General features: G+C 42.4%; 1 protein-coding gene across 1 annotated transcript in view; it reads left to right on the forward strand.

Annotated features, from left to right (window-relative positions):
* GRIP1 (glutamate receptor interacting protein 1) overlaps positions 1–24,972 on the forward strand; it is a 241,064-nt gene that overhangs the window by 198,488 nt on the left and 17,604 nt on the right. Inside the window, exons 17-22 of the mRNA XM_046011787.1 lie at positions 1,783–1,922; positions 2,073–2,267; positions 15,197–15,353; positions 16,134–16,245; positions 16,367–16,411; positions 20,877–21,110. Coding sequence (XP_045867743.1) covers positions 1,783–1,922; positions 2,073–2,267; positions 15,197–15,353; positions 16,134–16,245; positions 16,367–16,411; positions 20,877–21,110 — 883 coding nt within the window. The remainder of the gene's footprint in view (positions 1–1,782; positions 1,923–2,072; positions 2,268–15,196; positions 15,354–16,133; positions 16,246–16,366; positions 16,412–20,876; positions 21,111–24,972) is intronic.

Consider the following 24,972-nt stretch of genomic DNA (forward strand, 5'->3'; position numbering starts at 1 on the left):
AGCAGAGACACTTATGATGGGGTATTCTTCAGATATCCTCCTTTCCTAGCTTCCTCTGTTAGAGAGACCGTCCTAGGTATCTCTATCAGGGAGACAACAAAAAAAGTTTCATGTTGATCCAGTTCGGCAACCTACTGGTCAGGTGTTTCTTGGCTTACAACCTAGACCTTTTCTAAACTGGAGATCCTTTATGAACGAATGAAGTTATCTTTTCCCTTTTTTCCAAAGAAAATATGTTCTTTGAGAGTAGGTGCATGGGTGAGCATGGTAAGCAGTCCCTCGTAACCTGTGTGACCCCATGTCACCTCTCTTACCCCAGTTGCTACTGCCACTACCTCAGAGGCAAACTGCGGTCAGCGCACTCAGCCGCAGGCAGCCCCGTGAGCTGGGCTCATTCCCTCACAAACTGTCCTGGGCACTAAGCCAGGACAAGAGGCTGGTGCTTGGGACTCCCCTTCGACAGCCTGTAACCCGGCTGTTGAGATCTGAGTTTTTAGAGCATCCCTGACTTTGAATGCTTACGAATGGACGAATGTCCCACCCAGGGCTTCCAAATATGGGGATGGTGAACAGCAGAGCTATAAATTCCAGCCTGCCTGCTCAGAATTGGGTGAGGATGGAAAGAGAAGAGAAAAGGCCAAAGGTCGATTAGTTCCTTGATCAAGAAATTTTCTTTGTCTGCATTTCAAGCAGTGGGCCAAGCCCTTTACATATGTTTTCCTATTTAATCCTCAAGTCTCCCCTGAGAGGTGATTACCCCATTGCAGTGACCAGGCAAGTGTTACCCAGAGAGGTTAAAATAAGAAATCCGGGGGAGCCTGGGTGGCTCACTGGATTAAGCCGCTGCCTTCGGCTCAGGTCATGATCTTAGGGTCCTGGGATCGAGCCCCGCATCAGGCTCTGCTCCTCAGGGAGCCTGCTTCCTCCTCTCTCTCTGCCTGCCTCTCTGCCTACTTGTGATCTCTCTCTCTGTCAAATAAATAAAATCTTAAAAAAAAAAATAAGAAATCCGGATCACTCAACCCGAGAGTGGCAGAATTGGATTCAAACGAACGTAGCATGAATTGATTCTCTGAGCCTTTTCAATCCTTAGAATGACCGACAGAGGGACCCTGCCACCCCAGGGTCTGAGGGAGGTCCCTATCTCTCTGAGCCTCACTTCTGGTGAGCTAGGGTCACGGTTGTGTTCAACCTGTAGTTTACAGTTAAATCTGTGTAAAGAAGCAATGCTCCATCCCAAGTATCACTGCATTTACTGTCCAGCATTATTTATTTCCTTGGGATTTTTTTTTAAAGATTTTTAAAAAAAATTTATTTATTTGACAGACAGAGATCACAAGTAGGCAGAGAGGCAGGCAGAGAGAGAAGAGGAAGCAGGCCCCCCGCTGAGCAGAGAGCCTGATGTGGGGCTCCATCCCAGGACCCTGGGACCATGACCTGAGCTGAAGGCAGAGGCTTTAACCCACTGAGCCACTCAGGCACCCCTTCCTTGGGGTTTTTAAGAGGATTACCAAATGCCTCTGCTTTCTTAGAATTCAAAAAGCATGGCAAGTCCACTTTACACCCTAATTAAAACAATTTTTCTAATTTTATTTGAAACTAAAAAGTTATTCACAAAAGATGCAGTTATCTTGTAACATTGCCCAGGAGAAAGCAAAAAGTGGCTTCTAGAGACCCTTGCCAAGGCTTTATTATCATGAATATATAAAGTATGGCAGGGAATTTCTATTCAGTGGCACGCAGGGATTTTTCTACATTTCCTATTATTATTTGGTGTTTCAGAACTGGCGCCATCCACATAGGAGACCGAATCCTGGCTATCAACAGCAGCAGCTTGAAGGGAAAGCCTCTGAGTGAAGCCATCCATTTGTTACAGATGGCAGGAGAAACTGTCACCTTGAAAATTAAGAAACAGACAGATGGTGAGTGGGTTGAGAGCCACAGTTACGGATTTTCAGTGCATTTCTATCCCTCGGTATCTTTCTAGGGAAGACGACTCTCCAGAGGGAGTATTGGAATATCTTCTTATTGACATTTGCCCTCAGCCTTGAACTCCTTCTCTGTCTTTGCAGCCCAATCAGCATCCAGTCCCAAGAAATTCCCCATGGCTAGCCACCTGAGTGACCTGGGAGATGTGGAGGAGGACCCCTCTCCAGGGCAGAAGCCAGGCAAGCTCACCGACACATACCCATCCACTGTGCCCAGTGTGGACAGTGCGGTAGACTCGTGGGACAGCTCTGGGATAGATAGCAGCTATGGGAATCAAGGTATGTCCAAGCCTCGGGGAACAGAGAGGGCTTACAGCTAAAGCCTGTGCTCCTCAAAGATCTATCCTCTGCTCTTTGGGGAGAAAACAATTATTTATTTTACTTGTGTCTGCTTCAGTGCAACCGGATGGTTGCTGAATATGGTGACCTTGCATTTTCTCCTCCTTAATACTGATAAGTCCTGAACATTTATCAAACACTAGCGAGCCCGCATTAGGTCTGCTGATGTCTGAGTGTTCAATTCAGAGCTTGTCCTTCATGCTTAGATTAATAGGAGGCAAGCCATACAATAAAGTGGTTCACCAAAGACAGGCCCCTTTCTTACTTTTGTAAGCAGGCTTTCCACAAAGATGGATTGGGGAGCGCCGCAGGTGTGCTTTGAGAGGTGAGCCGATGATCTGTGACCCCATTTATTCCTGCCTCCTCCTGACTTTTAGTAGAAACTTATACAGGTTTGCTGAGTACCCATGATGAGAGAGTTGTGACCACAATATATAAAAGTATAGAGTAGATTTTTCTTTATAGGCATCAGCTTCCTGTGAAGAAGTATACCTACATTAGAAGTTAAACCTCACTCACAGTATGTAAACACACAAAAAGTATTAGATTGAATGCGGACTGATAAACTAAAAGCTTCTTCTAAACATCTGTCTCCTTCCAATGATACCTGCCTGGCATCTAAAGAAAAGTGTGTCAGAAATTCTTTGTATTTCTCCTGTATGGGATTGAGATGTGATTGCCCCCATCTGGATCTCTAGTGAAAACATCCCTCAAGAAAAGGATGTTCCAGATTGCCCATGTGTGCCTAGAGAATATTTGAATTCCAGGTCAAGCCATAGATGCTTACCTACCTGAAGGTGGACGGACTGGGCAGGAGTGTTGACTGGGGCATCCTGGCCATCTTCACATGTGCTGAAAGTGGGAGTGACACAGAGGATTTTGTTTAGAAGCAAAATATAACAGATTCACCTTAAAGATGATAGCATAAAGCCTTCCAAACGCTCATCATCTCTTAGACCTTGCAATTCCATTCTAGGACTTTATCCTAAGGAAATAATTATACCAGAGACAGAGATACAAAGACATTGTTTCCCACATTGCTTGCAATGCCTAAATATTAGTGAACCAAAATATCAAGTGACAGGACGTTAAATAAAGTTAGGGAATCTGTACAAAAAAAAAGAAAAAACCAAAAACAAAGTTTACCTTCTTTTTTTTGCCTGGGATAAATCCCAGCCTCCAAATCCCTTTTCTGCTCTGATTTAAGTCAGTCGGAGAATAAAATACATAAACCAAAAGTTTGGAGAATACATGTTTGGTTGTGGGAGTTGCTTTACAACTTAGTTAATTAACTGCTTTTTGGGAGGCTCTCTAACCAGTTCACTCTGTCTCTGGTTCTGCTAGTTTTCTTCTCTCACCTTGCCTTTGCCTAGGTCACTCTTTGTCAAGTCCATGAAGAGAGGGGGGAGGACAAGGAAAAGGAATGATATTTCAAAAATCGTCAAGTACTTAGTTATTAGAAATGATACTGGAATTTATTATATATATACACTAGAATTTATTATACTGGAGAAAATATTTTGAAGACCCAAAATAAAATTAGAGCTTTTATTTATCGTAATTAGTGTTTCTAAGTCATAATATCTTGTGACAAGTTAGTTGTGCCACCAGATAACTTGTCTATCAATTTGTTATTGATCAAATTCTTCATTTCTCATTGCCTGTGAGTTGACGAGCCACCAGAGGTCTCTGATAAAAGACAGAAGAAGTCAGATTCTATCAGAGTAGAACTCTGAGGTTTGTTTATTAATGTGCTTGCTTATTTATTGCTTCTTAATTTGGAGACTTTCTTGTTACAAAGATTTTTTTTTTACAAGGATGTTACTGATTTTAATAGTTCTGCCCATAAGGTAATCTGTAAGAACTTAGCCATTCTCAGGGCTGCCTGCCTGGCTCAGTCAGTCGATTGAGCTACACTTGACCTTTGGGTCATGAGATTGAGCCCCACATTGAGTGTAGAGAATACTTAAAATGACTAAATACATTTAAAAACTTAAAAAAAATAAAATAATTTGAAAGAAAGAACTTAGCTACTCTGACCTTTTACACCATAGGATGAGAACCCTGATTAGCAGACTAAATATAAAGCCTTTCCCACATGAATATAGAATGAAGAACCATTTATTATTCATGAGGCTTTTGAAAATTTGAATTCCTAGACGGAGAACAGTAGTCATAAAAATATTAAATTGGGCATCAATAAGTTAAAACTCTTCATGAGCATAAAGAGAAAAGATGGCAACTGTAAGAGAATGGAAGTCCTCCAGGGTGAAGAAAACGCAGTAACAATACCTCAAATTTATAAAACAGCCCATCCCAAGCACTCATCTCAGTTCTCATAAGGAATGTGGATGTCGAAAGGCTGGTTGATCACAGGATCTCAGTGTTAGCATAGAGTTTGGAAGTCAGGTTGCTTGTGGACCCGAGCGCCCACGGGGACCAGGCACTCCCTGAGGGCTGAGACAGATCTCCCCACCCCACACCAGGAGCCCAACGTTCTCACTTGTATTGAGTGGAAATCTCTCTGCTTGTAGCTCCTGCCTATTAGTCTCCATTCTACCCTCAAGGTCGTTCAGAACTAGACTAAAGCCTCTTCCCCTTGCAGCCCTTCGGGTAACTGAAAGAGAGCCCTCATGCCTCTCTGAAGTCTTTCCGTCTCCAAGCAAAATTGCCCCAGGTCCTTAACGGTTCCTCACATAAAACTTAATTTTGAGTATCTTTGTCATCCTGAAGGCCTCTCTTCTGAGTATGTTCAAGTTTAACTCCCTACTTATTAAAATGTAGTGCTCAGAAAGAAAGGTTATACAACAGTCTGAAAGCCCAGAGCAACTCAAGCCTGTCACCTTCATCACTGAGAATTTCAGACCCTATGAAAGTAACCTATCTACCTTGACAGAATTGTGGTGGTTGAATCCTATCTGTCACTCATTTTGTGCTTACTGCTTACCAAGTTCTCAAAGTCCAGGTTCTTTTTTTCTTTTACTTGTGTTATTAGGTTAAACCAAGTCTTTCCAGATTACATGAGCAACACTGACTTTTTTAAAAGCAAGGCATGTGGGGCGCCTGGGTAGCTCAGTGGGTTAAGCCTCTGCCTTCGGCTCAGGTCATTGTCTCAAGGTCCTGGGATGGAGCCCCACATTGGGAATCTCTGCTCAGCGGGGAGCCTGCTTCCCCCTCCACCTGCCTTTCTGCCTACTTGTGATCTCTCTCTCTCTCTGTTAAATAAAAAAAAATCTTTTATAAATAAATAAATAAAAGCAAGACACAGAACCACACTTTTTTCCCCGTCAAATACTATGTTGTGACATGTAGGTGATCTCTTCAACCTGTGGCTCCAGCCTCTCAGGGGACTCTACCATATACCACCTACCAGGAAGACCTTGCCCATTCTTACTGCACCGTGTGGTCCACAATAGCTATCCCGTTGCCAGCAAGCTATCACACCTCCGTGATGCTCATCTTCCTCTTGGGTCCAGTGTCTCTGTAGCCGCATTCCTTATTGTTCTCTGCTGCTTCTCCAAAATGTCAAATTTTCCCCATTCATTCATTCAACAAATATGTAATGGCTGGCACAATAGAAGGCCAGTGGATCTACAATGATCAGCAAAAGAGTTGTGGTCCTTATTCTCATGGAAGACGTAAGCCAGTTGAAGGGCTAGACAATTACCAAGTACCTACGGTGCAAACTATTAGTTAATGTAGAGAGAAATAGGATGGAGTGACCCAAGCTGGGGGGTATGGTGGGTGTTTACAAAAGTCTCACGCTGGGATGACTCTCAATTCTACTGCGCAACTCTAGGATGCAAAACGTTTCTCCTCTGCCTCTGGGTCAGCTTCTTCTCTTCCCATTCTCCTGACCCTTATACCTATACCCTTCTGCTTTATCAAAATCTTATGCGTTGGCCCTCTTCTGTCTTTCTTATTCCTCTATTATTTTTTTAAGATTTTATTTATTTATTTATGGGGGACAGAGAAAGAGAGAGAGAAGCAGAGACAGAAGTAGCAGGGAGCCCAAAGCAGGACTCAATCCCAGGACCTTAGGATCACTACCTGAGCTGAAGGCAGACACTTAACCGACTGAGCCACCCAGGCACCCCTTTATTCCTCTTTTTAACTCAGAAAACCCTTTCCTTGGATTTAGCAAAAGTCATTCAATACAAGGGAGACTGACAGTTTGCTGGTACCTGGACTCTGTCATTCTCGTGGATGGTGTAGCTCTTTTGGTGTCTGTAATTCTTGACTATCAACTCAGGTAGCTATGTTTTCTGTCTTATCCCACATTAAGCTTTAGATATTTCTCTCTTTTCAGTTCACTTTTTTCAGCTTTATTAAGGTATAATTGACAACATGTACAATGTGATGATTATGATAAGCACACACATTGTGAAATGATTACCACCATCAAGTTGATGAACACACCCATCAACTTGCATAGTTACCATTTGTGTGTGAGTGTGTGTGGTGAGAATGCTTAAGATCTACTTGCTAAGGGGTGCCTGGGTGGCTCAGTGGGTTGAAGCCTCTGCCTCTGGCTCAGGTCATGATCTCAGGGTCCTGGGATCGAGCCCCACATTGGGCTCTGCTCAGCAGGGAGCCTGCTCCCTCCTCTCTCTCTGCCTACTTGTGATCTCTGTCTGTCAAATAAATAAATAAAATCTTAAAAAAAAAAAAAAACCATCTACTTGCTTAGCACTTTTCAAGTATGTAATACAATCTTATTTTAATCTATAGTCACCATGCTCACTTTAGATTCCCAGAACTCATTCATCTTTTAAATGAAACTCTATGCCATTAGACCAACATTCTCCCACTCCCCGGCCCCAAACACATTCTATTTTCTATTTCTAAGAGCTGAGTTTGACTTTTTTTTTTTTAATTTAGGTTTTACATATAACTAAGCTAATATAGTATTTGTCTTTCTGTCTTTCACTTATTTTACTTAACATAATATTGTCCAGGTTCATCCATGTCATTGCAAATAAGATTTCCTTCACTTTTATGGCTGAATAATTTTCTGTTGTATATATATTACTACATTTCTTTATTCATTCATCTGTCAATGACAGGTTGTTTCTGTGTCTTGACTTTTGTGAATAATGCCACAGTTCCAGCTCTTCAAGATACCTACTCTATTTCCTTTGGAGATATGTATATGCAGAAGTAGGATTGCTGGATCCATTTTGAGGTCATTTTTATCATTTTTATTTTCTCAGGGAAAAAATGTATTTCATACAGGTTTTCAAATATATTTGCACACAGTTAAGGAATTTCTTTTTATTTTCTTGGTTTCTAGAATTATAACCCGAATATTGTTCCATATTTGGTACATTTGTGTTTTTATTCTTTTTTCCCATGAGTATACTGTTAATAGTTTATTTTTATTTAGCATTTTTCCAAAGAACTGACCCTTGAATATATTTACCAGTTCTATTCTTGTTTTCTAAAATAAATTTTTGCTTTTAATTTGATTAACTTTATTCTTAGATTTTCTGTTTGTAACTAGAATTTGATGCATAATTCATCTATTTCCATGCTTCCTTGTAGTTTTCATAAAGATAATGATGACTGAGAGGAGGCCAACATTATGGAAGTGTTGAATCACTATTTGTACACCTGAAACTAATATTACACTAGAATTTAAATGAAAACTTAGGGGGAAAAAAAGAGACTCCAATATGTACAAAGAGCCCGACTTCTCCTTAATGTAGTTAAGGCATACAACACAGTACATAAAGAGAGTAACAGAGCAGGACCCTGAGCAGTATTCTCGCCATTGGTGGCCAGGGTGCGTGTGGGGACTTTTATTTTTCTCCTTAATCTCCCTTCTGATTTCTACAAGCTCACGTTTTATCTCCTTCTATCGTGTTGGCTTGTCCAGGTTTCTGTGAGCTCTTATATATTTGCTTTGATCTCTTGCTTTATAGAGATGGTAGTTTCAGTGTATATTTTTAACATTTTGTGATGATCTCTTTGGTTATATTTATCATTTGCTCTGTGGCAGTCTTTTACTCATGAGTATCCTTCATAATCTATTGCTTTGTTTTCCTGTTCCTTCTCTCCTTTTCTTTTTTATATTAACTTGGTATACATCTTATGCTAGTTCCTTTGGAATTACTGCTCATCTTTGAATGAGATGACTTCTTTCTAAATTGGAAGTTTGAAAGGAGGTCTGAGACAGAAGAGCCTAACTTTGTGCTCCAGGCTAGCAAAAATTACCCCGCAGCTCACAGTAACCTGTGATGAGTGCATTCTTCTTCAGCCCAGAGACACAACTGTAGACTGCCAACATTACAGAATTCTTCTCTGCTAGCCTGCCTCTCTGACAGATTGCTTCCTGCAGTGGTGGTATATCTGTAGGTGTTGTATTTTACCCACATCCCTGGCTTTACCCTAATGCACTGGTCTCAGGGAACTTGCTGCCACCAGCCTATAAGATCCCTTCCAGTGTTGCAAACAAAGCATTGTTGTTTTGCTTTATGCCATGGCCCCTGCTTTGAAAGACTGGGCCCTCACTGAAATTGCTGGTTATAGGTGTCTCCTCTTGGCTTTTTATCACTGCCTCCCACCTCCTTTTTGACTCGTGGAATTTGGTAACTTTTTCTTATGTATTTGTGGTTTGAGCTTCTAGTTTTGCTAAAGATGTAAGTTATGTTATTTGTCAACCCTTCCTGTTTTGAGGTGATTTCTAGAGAAGGTAAAGAACTATTTTGCTCTGCCTTTTTAAAACAACATTCTCATCTAAACACTTAGAATATTTCTTGGCTAGAACAATTACAAAGAGTTACATAAATGTATGATGCGATTTTCTCATTCTTAACAAAACTGGATTTTTAGGAAACAAGTTTGGCAGGGAATTATCTGGTGTGCTTTCCTGTACTAAAATTTGCTTCCAAAAATGAAAGTAATGGCAGGAGCTACAGCCCAAAATTGTACAGTTGAAGACTGAATTCCAAAACCATTCTCTGATTTCCAAATTTTATGAATATGAACCAACATTATTTAGTTTGCTTTTTAAAACTAATACAGAGTGTGAATTAAGAGCTACACGTATAAGATGTTAACCTTCACAGTGTTGTGGTACTGAAAACCAAATAGTACAATGTTGGAATATGAGATTTTACAAGTATCTGAAGAATGGTTACCCTCAAAATAAAAATCACTGTACTAAGATTCCATATGCTATTAGAAGTGCCAACATTTGTGAAAACCCATTTTCCATAATACTAACAAACAAAGCTAAACCTTACTCTCAGTGAAAGGAATCTAGATTGAATTTTAATACCTTGTATCAGTGTGCCTTGGCTGCTATAACAAAGTACCAGAAACTGGATGGCCTAAACAATAGAATTCATTTTCCACTGCCCGGAAGGCTAGAAATCCAAGATCAAGGTATCCGGTGTGGTTTCTCCTCAGGTCTGTTTCCTTGGTTTGCAAACCGTTGGTTGCCTTCTCCCTTCCTCATATGCCCTGTCTTCTGTGTGTGCTCATCCTTGGTATCTCTCATGGGTGTCCAAATTTTCTCTTCTTATAAGGACACCAGTCAGATTGAACTATGTCCCCACCTTATAAACTCATTTAACCTTAATTACCTTTTTAAAGGCTCTATCTTTAAATACAGTCACATTGATGACTAGGGCATTAACATATGAACTTAGGTGCAGGTATGATACAGTCCGTAACACACCTCACATTATGATTCAAAGGATAAAAACATATCGAAACCTAGATTGAAAGAAGGAAAGAAAGAAGGAAGGAAGGAAGGAAAGAGGGAGGGAAAAAAGAAACGTTTCCAATTCTAAATAAAAGGAGTAATTACTTAGGAAATACATTTTTTTTTAAATACATCTGTCTCTCAAGGTGTTTCTTTTATAAATTTTGAATTTAAAATCTAGCTCATCCCTGAATTTTAATTTTATGTGCTCACACCACCACTCAGTAAAAACAATTCTGTTTCTGGCAGTTGGTGTTTCTTACATGTGGACTGCCTCACTGATTCCATTCCTCCCATGGCTTTTAAGTTTGACTCCCCATGAAAAAGGATATTCCTCAGAACTTCTGAACTCTGAATTCTCAGCTATGGCAAGCAGCTTGTCTTCACTTAATTTCTGTCAGACATGTCCCGTTTTACATTATGCAGTCGTTCTCCACTTGCACCAGGTAGGAGTTCACCTGCATATGAAAGAAAATACAAATGATGGTGTCTAAGCAAGGTTAATTATTTTTCTCCCACTGTAGCAAAGAGGCAGGCGAGGCAGGTGGCCCCACAGTGTCATCAGGACCCAGCCTCTCCTACCTCCAGCTTCACATCTCTCCTGTCTCTCCATTCATTGTCACTGCCTGTTGTCCAGGCTGCCTTGAGGCCCACAGACTTGAGCGATGGAATGCAGAAAGGGCCCACAGTGACCCCCTGGCTGGATACAGACTGGCCCCTCAGGGGACCCGCCTCAAGATATCCATAGGCCCTAACTGACCAATGGGCTCTTCCAACCAGGCACAGTCACTAAAATAAAGGGAGAGTTCCATGTGTCCTGTACCTCCTCACCTTCCCCCTTTTAAAAGCAACACTCACCCACAAGTCCTCAGCAGTCCCCAGGGAGGGCAGACAGCCTCTCCCTTCCTGTCCTGCCAGCCATTCCCTTGTAATGGATTCAATACACCTCTATCTCCTTTGTTCTGAGTGTGATTCCTTTTACTGCCCACACCACCCAGTTGTCCCCCCACATTTGGGGGCCCCTCATCCAACACCCAATCAGGAGAGACACCACATTTAGACACCACACCTTTGATATAAAACTTTCATCAGGCCTGAAATATTTACTTCCTCACCAGCTCCTTACTTTGTGTATATTACCATCAATGATCTTTAAAAAAAGAAACCTAAATCTAATCTTGCCACTCAAAAACAAACACATAAAACCTTCTGGATGGTTCTCTGTTGTTTTAGGATAACATCAAAGATACTTAGTTTAAATCAGAGTTTTTTGGCAATCTAGTTCCCAACCACTTTATCAGTCTCATCTCCAGACAGTTCCTTCCAGGACCTTTGCGCATCTACACACACTGAGCTGCTCACTCCTCACCAAACAAGCTTTGCTCTTTGGTACCACACAGCACTGGGTTTGTTCATCAGTATGTTAATTTCTTCGTCAACTTATTCATCACTTTACCCATTCTCAATCAGTGGAGAAGTAGAAATGGAGTCAGCTATGGATTAAAATATCAACTATCTTTGGTTTTTGGAAAGGCGGGTTTTTGTTTAATTTTTTTTTCCCCCTCTGGAAAATCTGGCTTGGACATGCAGCCAGAATCAGTTCTTATCTCCCTCCTCCTAATCCAAGTCTAGATGCTAGGATTTAAATGAGGAGGAAGTCAGATCTACAAACTGTCTCCCAGCTAACTGTACCCCAGCATATCAGTTGGATTGAATTAGCTGAATAGAACTGAATACTCTAATATTACAGTGACTTAAATCATTAAAAAAACAAAAAACAAAAACAGGCATTTCGGAACTGGCATATAGCTCTCCAGGGTCCTCAAAGACCCATGCTCTTCAATATTTCTTCTTTATTATGCCCAGCACTTGGCTTCCATCTTTTGGCTTACCACATGACCCAGGGTGGCTACAGAGCACCAGCTATTTCATCTACATTCCAGGCAGCAAGAAAGAGCAGGAAACTGAGATCTGGAGAAGCTGAATGGCTTAGTACACAATAAAAGTAATGGGCACCTGTATTAATTAAAACCTCTTTATGTGTGAGAGTTTGTGTATGTTGTTCTCAGTCCTCATGTCAGTATGTATGGTTATCCCTCATTTTACACTGAGGTGAGTTGGCCACAGCTACAGAGCAGGGAAGGGGCAAAGCTGGGATTTGAACCCACGTCTCTTACTCAGTCCCTGTGCCAGCACGGCGTGGTTGGGACCCAGGTTTTTTTTTTTTTAATTAATATATAATGTATTATTAGCCCCAGGGGTGGACCCAGGTCTTTTGAGCCTACACCTAACCCAAGAATATTTAAAATTTACCCCCTCTTCGGGCTCTTCTTTGTTTATAATAATCATTTAATATTGCTTAATAACACAAGGCACCCTTGGTGTAGACAGACACACTTTTCAAGACAGGCGTTTCCCGAGTAACGAATAATTCTGCACATCTGCTCAAGGCCGTCCTTCCACTCTTTTGCCCACTCACCAAGAAGTACTTGCAAACAACAGTTGGAAGGAAAATCGAAAAGTTAATCTGTCCAGTTTAAAACATGTTAGAATTTCCCCAGGGAACTGATCGGTCAAACGGGCTAATGCCTACTAGAAACGGTTATTGTCCTGAGGACACCACCATTTACCATTTGTCTCCCTTGGCAAGTTGAAGGCTAGTTAAGGCAAGTGAGGTACAGTCTTCCCCTAACTTTTCTCGTATCACAAAAAGTAAGACTTCACTTATTTGATGGGTTGGTTTATTTGGTTGGGAAGGAGAAAATGGAGAGCCTGTGGAGAGGAAGTCAAGAGAAATGGTGTCACATGTAGTCACTCCCCTTCAAAAAGTGACCCATGTGTTTCCTTAATTCAACACTTTTGACGGAAAACAGCACATCGATCATACACGATTTCTTCCCAAATGACTAGCCATACTTCTGTCATTACCCAGGAAGAAAATGAGATACCAAACTGTAAATATTTTCTCTGTGCCAAGAACTCCTAATGCTTGGGATCCTAAAACAGAAGGTTCATAGAAGCTTCTTGCAGCTGTGGCGTTCGTTCCTCTGCGTTCTTGAGATCAAGTCCTTTTGATCAGAGCATTATCCGTTGGGTGTCCTGTTTCCTCCATGCTCTGTTAGTAAGGATGGCATTGTAGGTTCTAACAAGTGGAGGGAAAGTGAGTAGGACGAAACAGGGATACTGTGGTGACCGTCATCATATGTGATCTGCTCATTTCATGGTATGTGAAAATGGTGGCCAAGGCCTGTTCGCTGTGTTAACTATTTTGGTTTTTTTGTGGGTTTCTTGTTTGTCTTTTGTCTTAACAGTTTTTTTTTAAGATTTATTTATTTGACAGACAGAGAGAGATCACAAGTAGGCTGAGAGGCAGGCAGAGAGAGGACGAAGCAGGCTCCCGGCTGAGCAGAGAGCCCTATGTGGGGCTCGATCCCAGGACCCTGAGATCATGACCTGAGCTGAAGGCAGAGACTTTAACCCACTGAGCCACCCAGGCGCCCCGTCTTAACAGTTTTTAAACACAGTAGGAAATACGTATTATATTGCAACCCAGTACACACATGTAAACACATGCAGACACACACGTATGTGCGCGCACACACACATAGTGGGTCACAACCCGAAATGGTGGATGGAGCTGTGTATCACGAATACAGAACACGCCATGGAGACAGACCTGCTTGCCAGCTCCTGCTCTTCCATTTAAATGTTCCAAAATAATTTTGAAAAACCGCATACCCCATCAATGTCATCTCATTTTTTTCTCCCCAAATTTAAATACTTGCAAAGACTATAATTTCCAATTGGTTGTCTATATGCTGTAACTACATATTTGTCAAAATCTGGAACCACGGATTTAGTTAGAATTTGTGGAAAATATCTATTATACGACCCAGTTGCCCAAGCCATTCCTCCCTGCCTCACCCATCAAGCTAATCAGACTTAACTCCGTGTCAGAAAGGAAGTCAGTCTTCATTTTGCAATTCAAACAAACATAATAATACGCCCACCTCCCACCCAACAACTGTTTTGAATTCTAACTCTGAGATGCAGAGAGACAGGTGGATGATGGAAGGGGAAAGCCTCGCCAGGAGTCTGTGACTGGTTGAATTAAGGCGCTGCTCCCGGGAGACCTTCTCGCAGGAGCAAGGCTTTCCCAAATTATCCCTTGATTTGACAACCGGGGGGTTTTGCATCCCAGGGCCAAGCCCCTTCAAAACGTTTTCGATGGTTAAGGAATATGTCTTTCATTTGTAAAGTGACAGAAAACAACTGTGAAGGGGGAAGTAAGAAGGGAGAGCCAACAGCTCTCAAAACCCTGGTCCTTTTCAGGGGGGTTGATTTGGGGAAGATGTGCTTAAGGAACTTGAGGGTCTAAGAACTGATTCTCCTAAGGTTATGACTGGAACCCACCCCTCTTCCCCAGGAAGAGTTTGCGGATACCCCTACATACTTGAACCACTATTCTAAGCCTTTAGTACGCTCATATGTAAAAGGCAAATAATAATAGCACTACCTTCGAAGACAGGAAGAATAAATAAGGTGATGCAAATCAAGCACTGAGTGAAGTTTCAGGTGTGTAAGTACCCACTCTGTGATCCCTATTGTTACTGCTGTCACCATTCTTATTCCACCCCTCTTCTGCTAACAATGTCACTTCTCATTGGGTGAGTCATCCTCGGGCCCATCCCTAACATTTGTGGGCCTAAGCTCCACAGAGCCAGGCTGCATCCACACCCCTGCCACCAGCAACTTCTTAGCCACTGGTTGGACCAGTGGGTTGGACCTGGAACCCACATCTGGTGACAAATTCCACTCTCAAAAGGACAGACTTGGGTAAGAAGCCCTCACACGTCCTGTAGGTGCACACAGGGTATCTGGGCAAGAAGCTCAGGGTTCTGACTTTCTAGAACTTGCTCCCGACAGGTCCAGCGCAGTGGGCTCTCCCACTTGGGTCTGAAGGTCTTACCTCAGAGCCGTTGTTGGCATCAGCTGACAGAACGTGTGTGAACGTGTATTGCATGTTAGACTTGAGTATTATCTCAATGGCCTTTCTGAACCCAGATTCGGTCAATGTCATCTGCCTTGAGTGAGCTAATGGAAACCACAGAAAAAGACAAATTACCAAACAGAAGGTGACACCTGATTTTTGTTTCAGGCTCTAGCTTTCAGGCCTCAGGCTACAACTTCAACACTTACGAGTGGAGGGGTCCGAAACAGAGAGGCAGCCTGTCCCCAGTCACTAAGCCGCGAAGCCAGACCTACCCAGATGTGGGGCTGAGTAATGAAGACTGGGACCGATCCACAGTCAGTGGGTAAGGTTTTCATCAACTGTTGCCTGTCCACCCTGCGGCCATTAGCCCAGACCTGACTCTCTCCACTTCCGATGGCACCTATCGCTAGTATCCGAAGCATGACAGGAACCGCTGTCATCACCCCACCGGCCCTGTGACAGGGTTCCGAGACCTGTGCCTGCCCAACAGGAGCCTGAGCATCACCCCACAGCATGGCAAGAACTCAGTTTCCCTTCATGAAAACAATAGTCGCACACGGGAAGACCTGTATCTGTAAACCCTGTCCTCACTCTCTGATTAGTCTCCTCTCTTTTCCTTTAAAAGGTTGCTTCATGTTAATTTACATTTAAAAAAATACATCAAGGATCCCATAGTTTGAATTGAGGTGTATCTTAGCATTTTGTTCCTTACCAAATATATCAAGGAAATTGATAAAAATTGATAGCTCTTAGATGATCTACACTGATATTTATACGTGAGAAAACATTTTTCTGTTGAAATTTGACTTGTCTTTCAGCAGGCAGAGCAGCCAGAAGCTCGTCCCCCAGGGCGCCATGTTGACGCAGTTCATGGGGCCGTGGCCTGGAACACGCAGGTTCTGCTAATGAGACCGTGGTCCTTCCCTCGGTTTTTTGTAGATACTTTGCCTTTCCGAAAGCAGCCTCAATTGGAGATTACGGCTGAAGAAAGCCAGATCCAAAAACGGATCTCCCGCTTTTTGGGTGTGTGAGAGAGGAAAGAGAGAGATTCTGGGATTATGTCTGGAAAGTTCTCACCCCGGGCTGTGCTTTCTGCTGACAGTTTTACAGGGGCTCCCGACAGTTCAGAGGCTGAGCAAGAGGAGAACTTCTGGTCCCAGGCGCTGGAAGATTTGGAAACCTGTGGACAGTCAGGAATTCTGAGAGAACTCGAGGTAGCCTTGGTCCTGCTCCTTACTTTTATTGTTTCTACATTCATTTTTTTTTTTTTTTTGGTCCTTTTGAGTTTGCATTTATCACATCAGTTCATTTAAAAGCTTTAACCCCTTTCCACAGGAGAAAGCTGACAGGCGTGTGTCTTTGAGAAACATGACTCTCTTGGTAGCTACCCTTTATGTTTATATTTTTGCTTGTGAAGCTGCCTTCCCTGCCCCCTGCCTTCCGGACAGCAATTTGATTTTATTCAGTGCAGTTGGAAGTATTGATTTCCCCATCTCCACCCCCCACCCCGAGCTTACTGACTTGTGGCTTCTGCCATCGCTCCGTGCTAACCTTGACTGTCCCTGTTTGCCACTGAGTCGCTGGGGAGGGAGCTAAGCCCCCCAGCCGTGGCGCATCTCATTCTCTGAGCTGCTTTAGAAAGGTTTCTTTGGCATGTTTTCATTTGTACCTGGTATAGCAATTAATTTGATCGTGAAGAGGAACATAAGAGGAAATTTTATTTTATTTTGTTTTGTTTTGCCCTTAAAGTAGATGACAACGCAGCTGGTGAAAAAGGCCAGTCTGTGTGAAAAGCAGCCAAAATATTACACAGTGCTTTGCTGGTAATTGCAGATCCTGACTCCGTATTAACTTAGTGTGAATTCTAGGAGTTGTGGCAAGATGGAACATAATAGCTGGACTCCTGGTGAGTTCTTTAATCAAAGCCATGAATTTGCTGACGATATTCACTCTTTGGTCTAGGAGGTCCTGGACTGTTTCCTTTTATGTTCTTTTAAATTTTCTGAGCTGTAAAAAATAGAGTGGCAAAAGTCTCATTTTTATTTTGATGTCATTTGAGGTCCCTGAGTCACCATAAGGAATGTGAATGGCATAAGTGGGTGAACTTGCAATTCTAAAACGAATACTCATCTTTATATTATTTTGCTTTTCAATTGCATGTGTGGATATTTGATGTGATTCTAATGTTTGTGAATCCTCAAAGAGAATTATGAAGGAAAATATTAGTTTGAGTTTACAAATATCATAGTATTACCTGGCATGAACTGAAACTTCAGAGCACAGTTGAAGGGCCTGGAGATGGATAATGCTATAAAATTTAAACTAAGACATTAGCAATTGATTCAGGCAACTTTCAAAACAAGTAAAATGCTTAAGTGTCAGCTGGCTTATTTAAACTTTTACCACTTCCTATATGTAGAATGATTAGCAGAAGGGGCCCCAACTGGATAATGAGCTTAATTCACAATTCTTGAACATACCCTTGCTTTTGAAAGCATGTTTGGCTCATACGCCTTCTTTGCTTTGCATTTTGATATTTCTCTTTTAAAGAAGCAGCCATTCTTCTAATAACTTCTTTTACAGCAGGTAAAACAAAGGTGGTGTAAAAAGTAACACAGTGAGGTTGGGTTTTCACCCAGAGGTTGAGTTATCTAATGAAAATGACGTCTGTGAGCATAGAAGTTACATTGCAATAGCCTAGAAACTATTTCTAGCATAGCTTCGGGCAGGCGTGGCCCTTGAAATTGTAACTCCAGAAAGGAAGTGGGTTGAATTTATAAGCCAAAAGGAAATTAAAGCCTTAAACAAGGAAGAATGATTGGCAAATCTGTAAATTAGAGTCTAACTTATACTTGTATTGCAAAGACGATTCATTTACTAGTTTAAATGAACTCTGATCGCTTGATTGTAAATGTTATGAGGCAAAAAATATTATTGGAGCAGGTTTCCTGCATATGAAATTTACGCCCAGTATTAAAAGTTACAGCATACTATAACCATCATAAGTGTAGAAGATTAGCTGAGATAAAGAATGATTATAACTGAAATGGAAATGAAAACTGTACTAGGCATTCTCCCCATTAGCTAGCAATTATTTAGATTCAACTTTAACACTGAAAAATGTATAGTTTTAACAAAAGAGAAAAATTCAAACTAAAACTTTGGACAAGTTACTTAATCTGTCTTTTCAGATATTTGTTCTTCTGTAAAATAAGGAGATTATAATGATTAATGATTATGTGGCACTTAACACAGAACATAGCACTTAACAATTGTTCAAAAGAAATTATTATTATTGCCATTTTTATTAATGAGCACTGACTTAACTGGTTTTTTTTTGTTTAATATAGGAAGAAGGCTTAACTAAATATCAGATAGAAAGCCCTTGAATATATCCCTCTAAATTTAATGTATATCAGTTATCTCGTTGATAATTTGGGGAGAGGATTATAGCTATAAATTATGAATTGTGCAAAATGGGAACAGGCAATAGATAATCCTGAAGTGAAAACAAATCTTAGATCATTTAAAAAATAATTATTTTAAGCTTTATTTTAGTTTTTATATTTGTGTTTTAATTTTTATACTCCTTTGCAGTAATTCAGTTGAAGTTCGCTTTAAACAAAGCAATCAAGCTGTGCTTTGAAACCGTACTTCCATCAGAACTCTTTCTAGGTTTGGAACATCTGTAGTGGCCAAGGCTCAAACCAGTATCTCCCTACTGTAATAATGAAGTATTTTACCTCCAATATGTTTCCCATTGGTCCCATGAAAAATGAATATAAAAAATAGATGTTAACAAAACTGATAATTTGTCTAAGTAGGTAAAAAACCATAAACAGATGGTCGCCACTGCAAGAAAATAGTCACTGAGTGCTGTCACTTACAGTGGACAGAGAAATGCTTTTGGTGAGTTAAGGGCATAAAATAAAGGATGTCCCATGACCCCCAACAAAGCCAGTAGTCAAAAGCTTTCCATCTTAAAAAGGGATTTAACTGAAATAAACCATGATAGGGATAATCCATTTGGTTTATTTTTTTTAATCTCCTAAAAAGTCAATCTTATATGTTTCAACCAAATACTTGACTGGGAAGCAATCCAGCCTGGTAGCAAGAATAAGGGTCCTGGAATCAGAGTGTGAGGGCTGCAGTCCCAGACTGGTGGGCAGCTTGCTCACCTTGTCCAGGCATCCCTTTCCATGACTGAGGTGGGGAGGTATGATAACTCTAATTTGTATCATAGAGACTCATCACAAGTATTAAACAATCTTCTATAGACACATATATGTGGTACTGAGCACATGTAAATGGTCAACGACCAGTAAGGTTTTTCTTATGATTAAAATATTCTTTTTCAAAATTGTCAGTACAATAACTGAGCTAGTCAGGATATTGATGAAATAACTGGTTTTGTTCCTTTTTCATTGGAGTGGTAGGTATATGTACATGTGTGCCCATAGTTGGCTACCAGTCAAAGATCTTATTACTGGTGTGTATGTAGCCAACACCAGGTGACTTGGAATTACAAAATCTTAGAGTGATAACAAATGAGAACTCGATCACTTTGCAGTGTTCCCTCCTAATCAGTAACTTTAGATGGTGCCCTTGGCTCATTTACTACCTGGGTGACCTTGGGTAAGTCAGCTCAGTGTCTGCACCTACAAATTGGGAGTCACAACAGTGGCCATCTCAAAATTGTTGTGTGGCTTACATGGGCGAACACAAGGACTCAACAAACGACACTCTACTACTCTCAGCATCACAGTGTAGCCAGCAACACAGATGCAGAGTTTGTTTTCTGGTCCCTTGACCTCAGACGGACTCACCAGTGCTGGTTTGCCATCGTTCGACCATCCTACCAAGGAGGGTGGAGCTGCCTTACAGACATGTTTTCAGAATTTTAGCATTTTCTAACCATGAGAAGTGAACATCCTCAACATGACATTAATTTCAGATGCTTTTTTAGTTTCACTTCCAAGATTCAGGCCTATTTGGGGTGTTATCTTGCCTTTCCTTGCATATGAACCTATTTGACCTGAGCCACAGGCAGGCACTTAACCGACTGAGCCACCCAGGTGTCCCACATATGAACATATTTGAAACTGAACAAACCTCCCAGTTCACTGGTAAAATCCAATCTAGGTTTCCCAGCTTTTGAGCAAAGGGTTGAATCCAGCAGCACAATGAATGATTACTCTTTGGCCTTTGAGGCTCTCCCACAAAGACTATAACTAAAAAATGTGGACCTACACCAAATGGTGTGGAGACTTGGCTGGTTCTACAAGCTTCTGAGACAGGCCACGTAGCCAAAGGAAAGACCCTGTACCAGTGGTAGGCCGGCCTCATTGGCTGTTGCCTCTCTCTGAATAGCCCTGTTTTAGCCCATTATTACCTCTAGGTGGGGCTAGAGGCAGCATTGCCAGAGGCTGCCTGATTCCATTGAAAGGTCCTTGGTCCATTTCTGTAAGATAGATTGAAGTTGCTTCATGAATCCCTTCTTTGGAGCCCATTCAGTGGAAAGTTAATGCTTGAAATGTAGTTTGCAGTAAGCAAATGTTAGAGCTTTTCAATTTGCCTCAAAACTGCCAGGGGTGGTATTTGATTAAATAAACCCAGTGGCTTAAGTACTTAAATTAGATTTGAGATGTGCATTATAAAAGTCACTTGGAAAGCATTTTCCCAGACTTTCATAGTTCAGTTAGTATGTCCATTCTCTGGCCTTTGGTTGTGCCCTGAAGAGACTGTATTTTGACTGGGCAGAAGGAGAAATGTGCTTAGTGTCAAGCAACCAAACCCTTTTCTCAGTCTGCAGCTTAATTGTTTCTGAAAATTGTCAATGCCACAGGCAACAATCATGTCGGGGAGCACGACGAGTCTGAATCATGAGGCCCCATCACCTCGCAGTCAGCTGGGGCGACAGGCCAGCTTCCAGGAACGGAGCAGCTCACGGCCACACTATAGCCAAACAACTCGGAGCAACACTCTGCCCACAGATGTGGGCAGAAAGTCTGTCCCCCTGAGAAAAATGAAACAAGAAATCAAGGAGATCATGTCCCCGACTCCTGTGGAGCTGCACAAGGTCAGGATGCTCTCTTCCCTTTCCTTAATCCCTTTTAGCGGCCATTCTGCCCAGTGTGAGTGCCCGGGTGCAAGCATGGGAATGACGCTCTACCAAGGGCTCAGCCAGGGAAAGAAGCCAGAGCCTAAAGGCCAATCATCGGAGACTCTGTTCTCCAAATGTGATCTTCGGGAGGTTGTCCTGTAGAGCAGGGACAATTTGCTTTGGAGCTGTGAATTTACTAAAAGTTGATTTATGGCCAGACTCTTCTTCGAAAAGTGGGAAGCTTCCGGATCCTATGGAGTTTAGATGAACTGGTTTGTCATTCCAACCTCTTTGGAAGTGGGAGAAGGATTTTCTAAATGTCCTACGCTTGTAGCTTCATTGAAAATGAGTTTCGGGTTGAATGTAGGAATGCTTACTCTTTAATCTGACGAGTTTAAACAAGGCAGATGTAAGAATCCTGGGACGAGGAGAGCAGTGGTCAGGGGATGTCTCTGATTTTTTTCCATGGAACTAATGTTTTATTTTTAGTTAATACATAAGGATGGATAGACAGCCATAATCTCACCCCACTTTTCTTGAGAACCAAGATCCTCTCTGTAGTTGATACTCTGTTAACGAGTAATCAGTTATGTCTTACCCAGAAAAGCAAGTAAATGTTGGATTGAGAGGAGGTAACAGGCCAGCCCCTCCTTTTTTTCTCTGAAGTCTTCCATTTCCCCAAGCACCCTATAAAAGATACTTTATATCTTCTTGAAGCTATTTATTTTGCAGCTGACAAAGGATGTAGTGAAAGAGACTAGAACAGGAAGTTGAGTTCTGAACCCTGTGTTCCAATCCTGGGTTCATTGTTTGACGGCTCATTGGCTCATTCATACGTGTTCTGCCCATTCAGTCACTGACCCAGTGTATTGTGCACCCCTGAGGGGCCCAGAGTCTAACGGGGAGACAGTCTGGGAAACAGTGGGAAGAGAAATGAGGTAGGTACAATGAGAGAGGCAAGACTCGGCTGCTTTGGGGGACAGAGGTTAGACCCTCAACCACTACAGAAGAAACAGGAAAGGCTTCTTCGAAGTGGGTGTGGACCTTGCAGGAAGGTGAGGACGGGAGGGCATTCCAAGCCCAGAAGGAAGCTTGTGCAAATGGCATGCTGAGGGAATGCAAACATCCTAAAGTGACCAAAGCCTGGAATTTAGAGCCTTGTGCCTTCAGGGAAACTACAGACTTACAGAAAAGCAGAGAAGTGTCAGGTATTTAGGGTGGGGGGTCCCAGGTGTAGACCCATGTCACAGGTTACCTAGTTTATTCAGTTTCCCCGCATCGAGGCATCTCTTTGGAACATACCAGCCACCACTGCCTGCCAAATGACCTAAGATGCTAATTGACAAAGCCCACGAGGGGGCCATAAGGTCCTCTCTGGGGATTACGTGTGAGTTCAGTCATACCAGGAAGAAGTGAGCCTCACCCAATTCCCTCAGGTGTCTAAGAAAACTGCCCACCCTTCTTCTCCAAGAAAACTGCCCACCCTTCTTCTCCAGTTCTCTTGCCCAGACCCATCCTTCAGCCCCAAAGGGAAAGGACACCAGCATGTATTGAGTTCCTATTATATGTTATATTCTGTATATTTTTAGCCCTTACAACAGCCCTTCTTAGCAGGTATGTATTATCTCCATCTGTAAGATCAGGAAATAGCAGGCATAAAATAGAGTCATTTATCCTTCTAGAGTGAGGCACTTGCCTCAAAGGGAGAATATTGATAGCCACCGGTACAAAGACCCGTCAGCCCATCCCTCCTGCACTGAAAGCATTTAGCAAAAATAATGATGAGAAATTGGGTGTGCCAGTCATTGGAGCTGAGGTTTAAAAAAAGTGCCTGTGCTGAAAATCGATGTTATGTTTTTAAGAAGGCCTCCACATCCCAACATGATGGGTAGCAGCATGTGGACTGAGGCAACATTGTGTTGCAGAGTATGATCAGGAGGCCACCAGCTCACACACACAGATGGGCCAAGACCTAATCCACGGGATGCTTCTTTTTGCCTTCACTTCAAACAGCCCCTTCAGTGGGGACAATAAGCGTGTCTTCCATGTAGTTTCGCTTTCCTTCTGAATCAGTCCCTAACAAAGAGGACTCTCAAAAGGAGATGGTGTCCTGGGCATCCTAAGGCACAAGGGAAAAAAGATCTAAGGAAGTGAAGGCAGCGGGGGAGTTTGAGCTGGCAGTGTGGGATTCTGGGAGTGGCTGTCTGCTCATGTCCCGGGTATCTTTTCCTTTTGTAAGTGATTCGGTTACTCTGTCGGGCTGTCCACGTGTTGGCTGTTAAGTATGTTCTCCGGTGCTGAAGTGTGTGAGAGAAGTCACTCGGACTGCTGGTCATGCTTGTACCCTGCATGTGGGTGACTTTTGAACACCGCGGGATTGCCTGACGCCATGAAAAAGGACAGTGACTTGTGGATGGACTTGAACTATCCTCCCAGCGGGGTGCTCCTAGCCTAGAGTTTGTTTTTTAGCCTATTTTTCCTTTGTAAAAATGAGGGAAAGGCACTCTGGTGGATGGTGGCATGGGGAAGGGCCAAGGAATTAGAAAACGTTCCTTCTTCAAGTTGAAGATAATCCTGAGCTGGGTGCAAGGCTTGATGGGTGGGATGAGGGCTGGTTTTCAGTTCCCTGAGCCCCTTTTGTGAACATTTCTAAATGGATCTGGTAGAGGAATTCCCAAGGGACTGCAGAGACCAGGGCGGAGGGCCAGATGAGGTTGATGGTACACCAGGCTGGGTGTCATAAGAAACATGGCTGTTGGCTGCTTGGTGAAACCTGTCTCCTTGAGGACAGTTGCAGATCTGCTCCTGTCTGAGCCAGCACCTCCAAACTCATACTGTGTTTCATGAGAAGCTGGGTCAAGAGGATGTCTATGAATGGGCAAGTGTCCATCCTCATTCCTGGGGAGAAAAAAACAAAAAGCAAAGGCAGTTCCATCCCTGGCTGACGTTTTACTAAAACCATCTTCAAACATGAAGAATACAGTGTGGGCTTCTCTTCCACTTTCTTGAGTTTCAACTTCTTTCCCTTGTTTACCTGTGACTTTCCGCTCAGGCCTCCATTCCTTCTCTTCCTTCAGACCTTCAGAAAGTCCCAAGCTCGGGTCAGGGTCTGTACGGTTTTCTTTCACTTCACGTCATCTGCTGTTATCTGTGGCTCTTCCAGGTCTGGGCAAGTGTCTGCATTCTCTCCTGGACCCCAAAAGCTAGTTGTCCTCCATGACACTTGGAACCAACGTGGAAACACAGCCCCACTTCCTTTTTCGGCTGTGTGGATGGGGAAGGAAGTTAGAGCTGGCAAGATGATTTGATATTTAGTAGGGTGGGGGGGTGGGGGCCGAGGGGGTCACAGGGAACTGATACTCGGGTTCCCTCAGTATTTGTTGGCTGAGATGATCCGAAACATGTCTTACCTCACAATTCAGGACATGCAAACATCCACATTCATATATGAATGCATCCAGAACTTGATTGCACGGTTATGCCAAACATTTTCTATTTTTTCTTTATTCTTTTGTCAAATGCTATCGTATTAAGCTGATTTCAGAATTTATTAATGGGTCTTAATCAAAGGTTGGCAGACTGCTCCCTTAGACAGTAGTTCGCAGTAAAAACCTCTGATGATCTCGTCCATGATTACATGGCATGCTTATTAAAATTCAGTTTTCTAAACCCCACCCAGACTTGCCTGCTCAGCATTTTCTGGGACTGCAGTGGATTCTTTAGTGCCATAAAGACTGAGGATCACACCTTTAGGTTTTGCTAAAGAAGGTGATGATTCTGTTTCAGTGAAATCATTGGCAGCAGCTGGGTGGCAGGGGAAAAAGGAAATGAGGTTGTA

This window comes from Meles meles, chromosome 7 (assembly GCF_922984935.1).
Source record: "Meles meles chromosome 7, mMelMel3.1 paternal haplotype, whole genome shotgun sequence".
NCBI lineage: Eukaryota > Metazoa > Chordata > Mammalia > Carnivora > Mustelidae > Meles > Meles meles.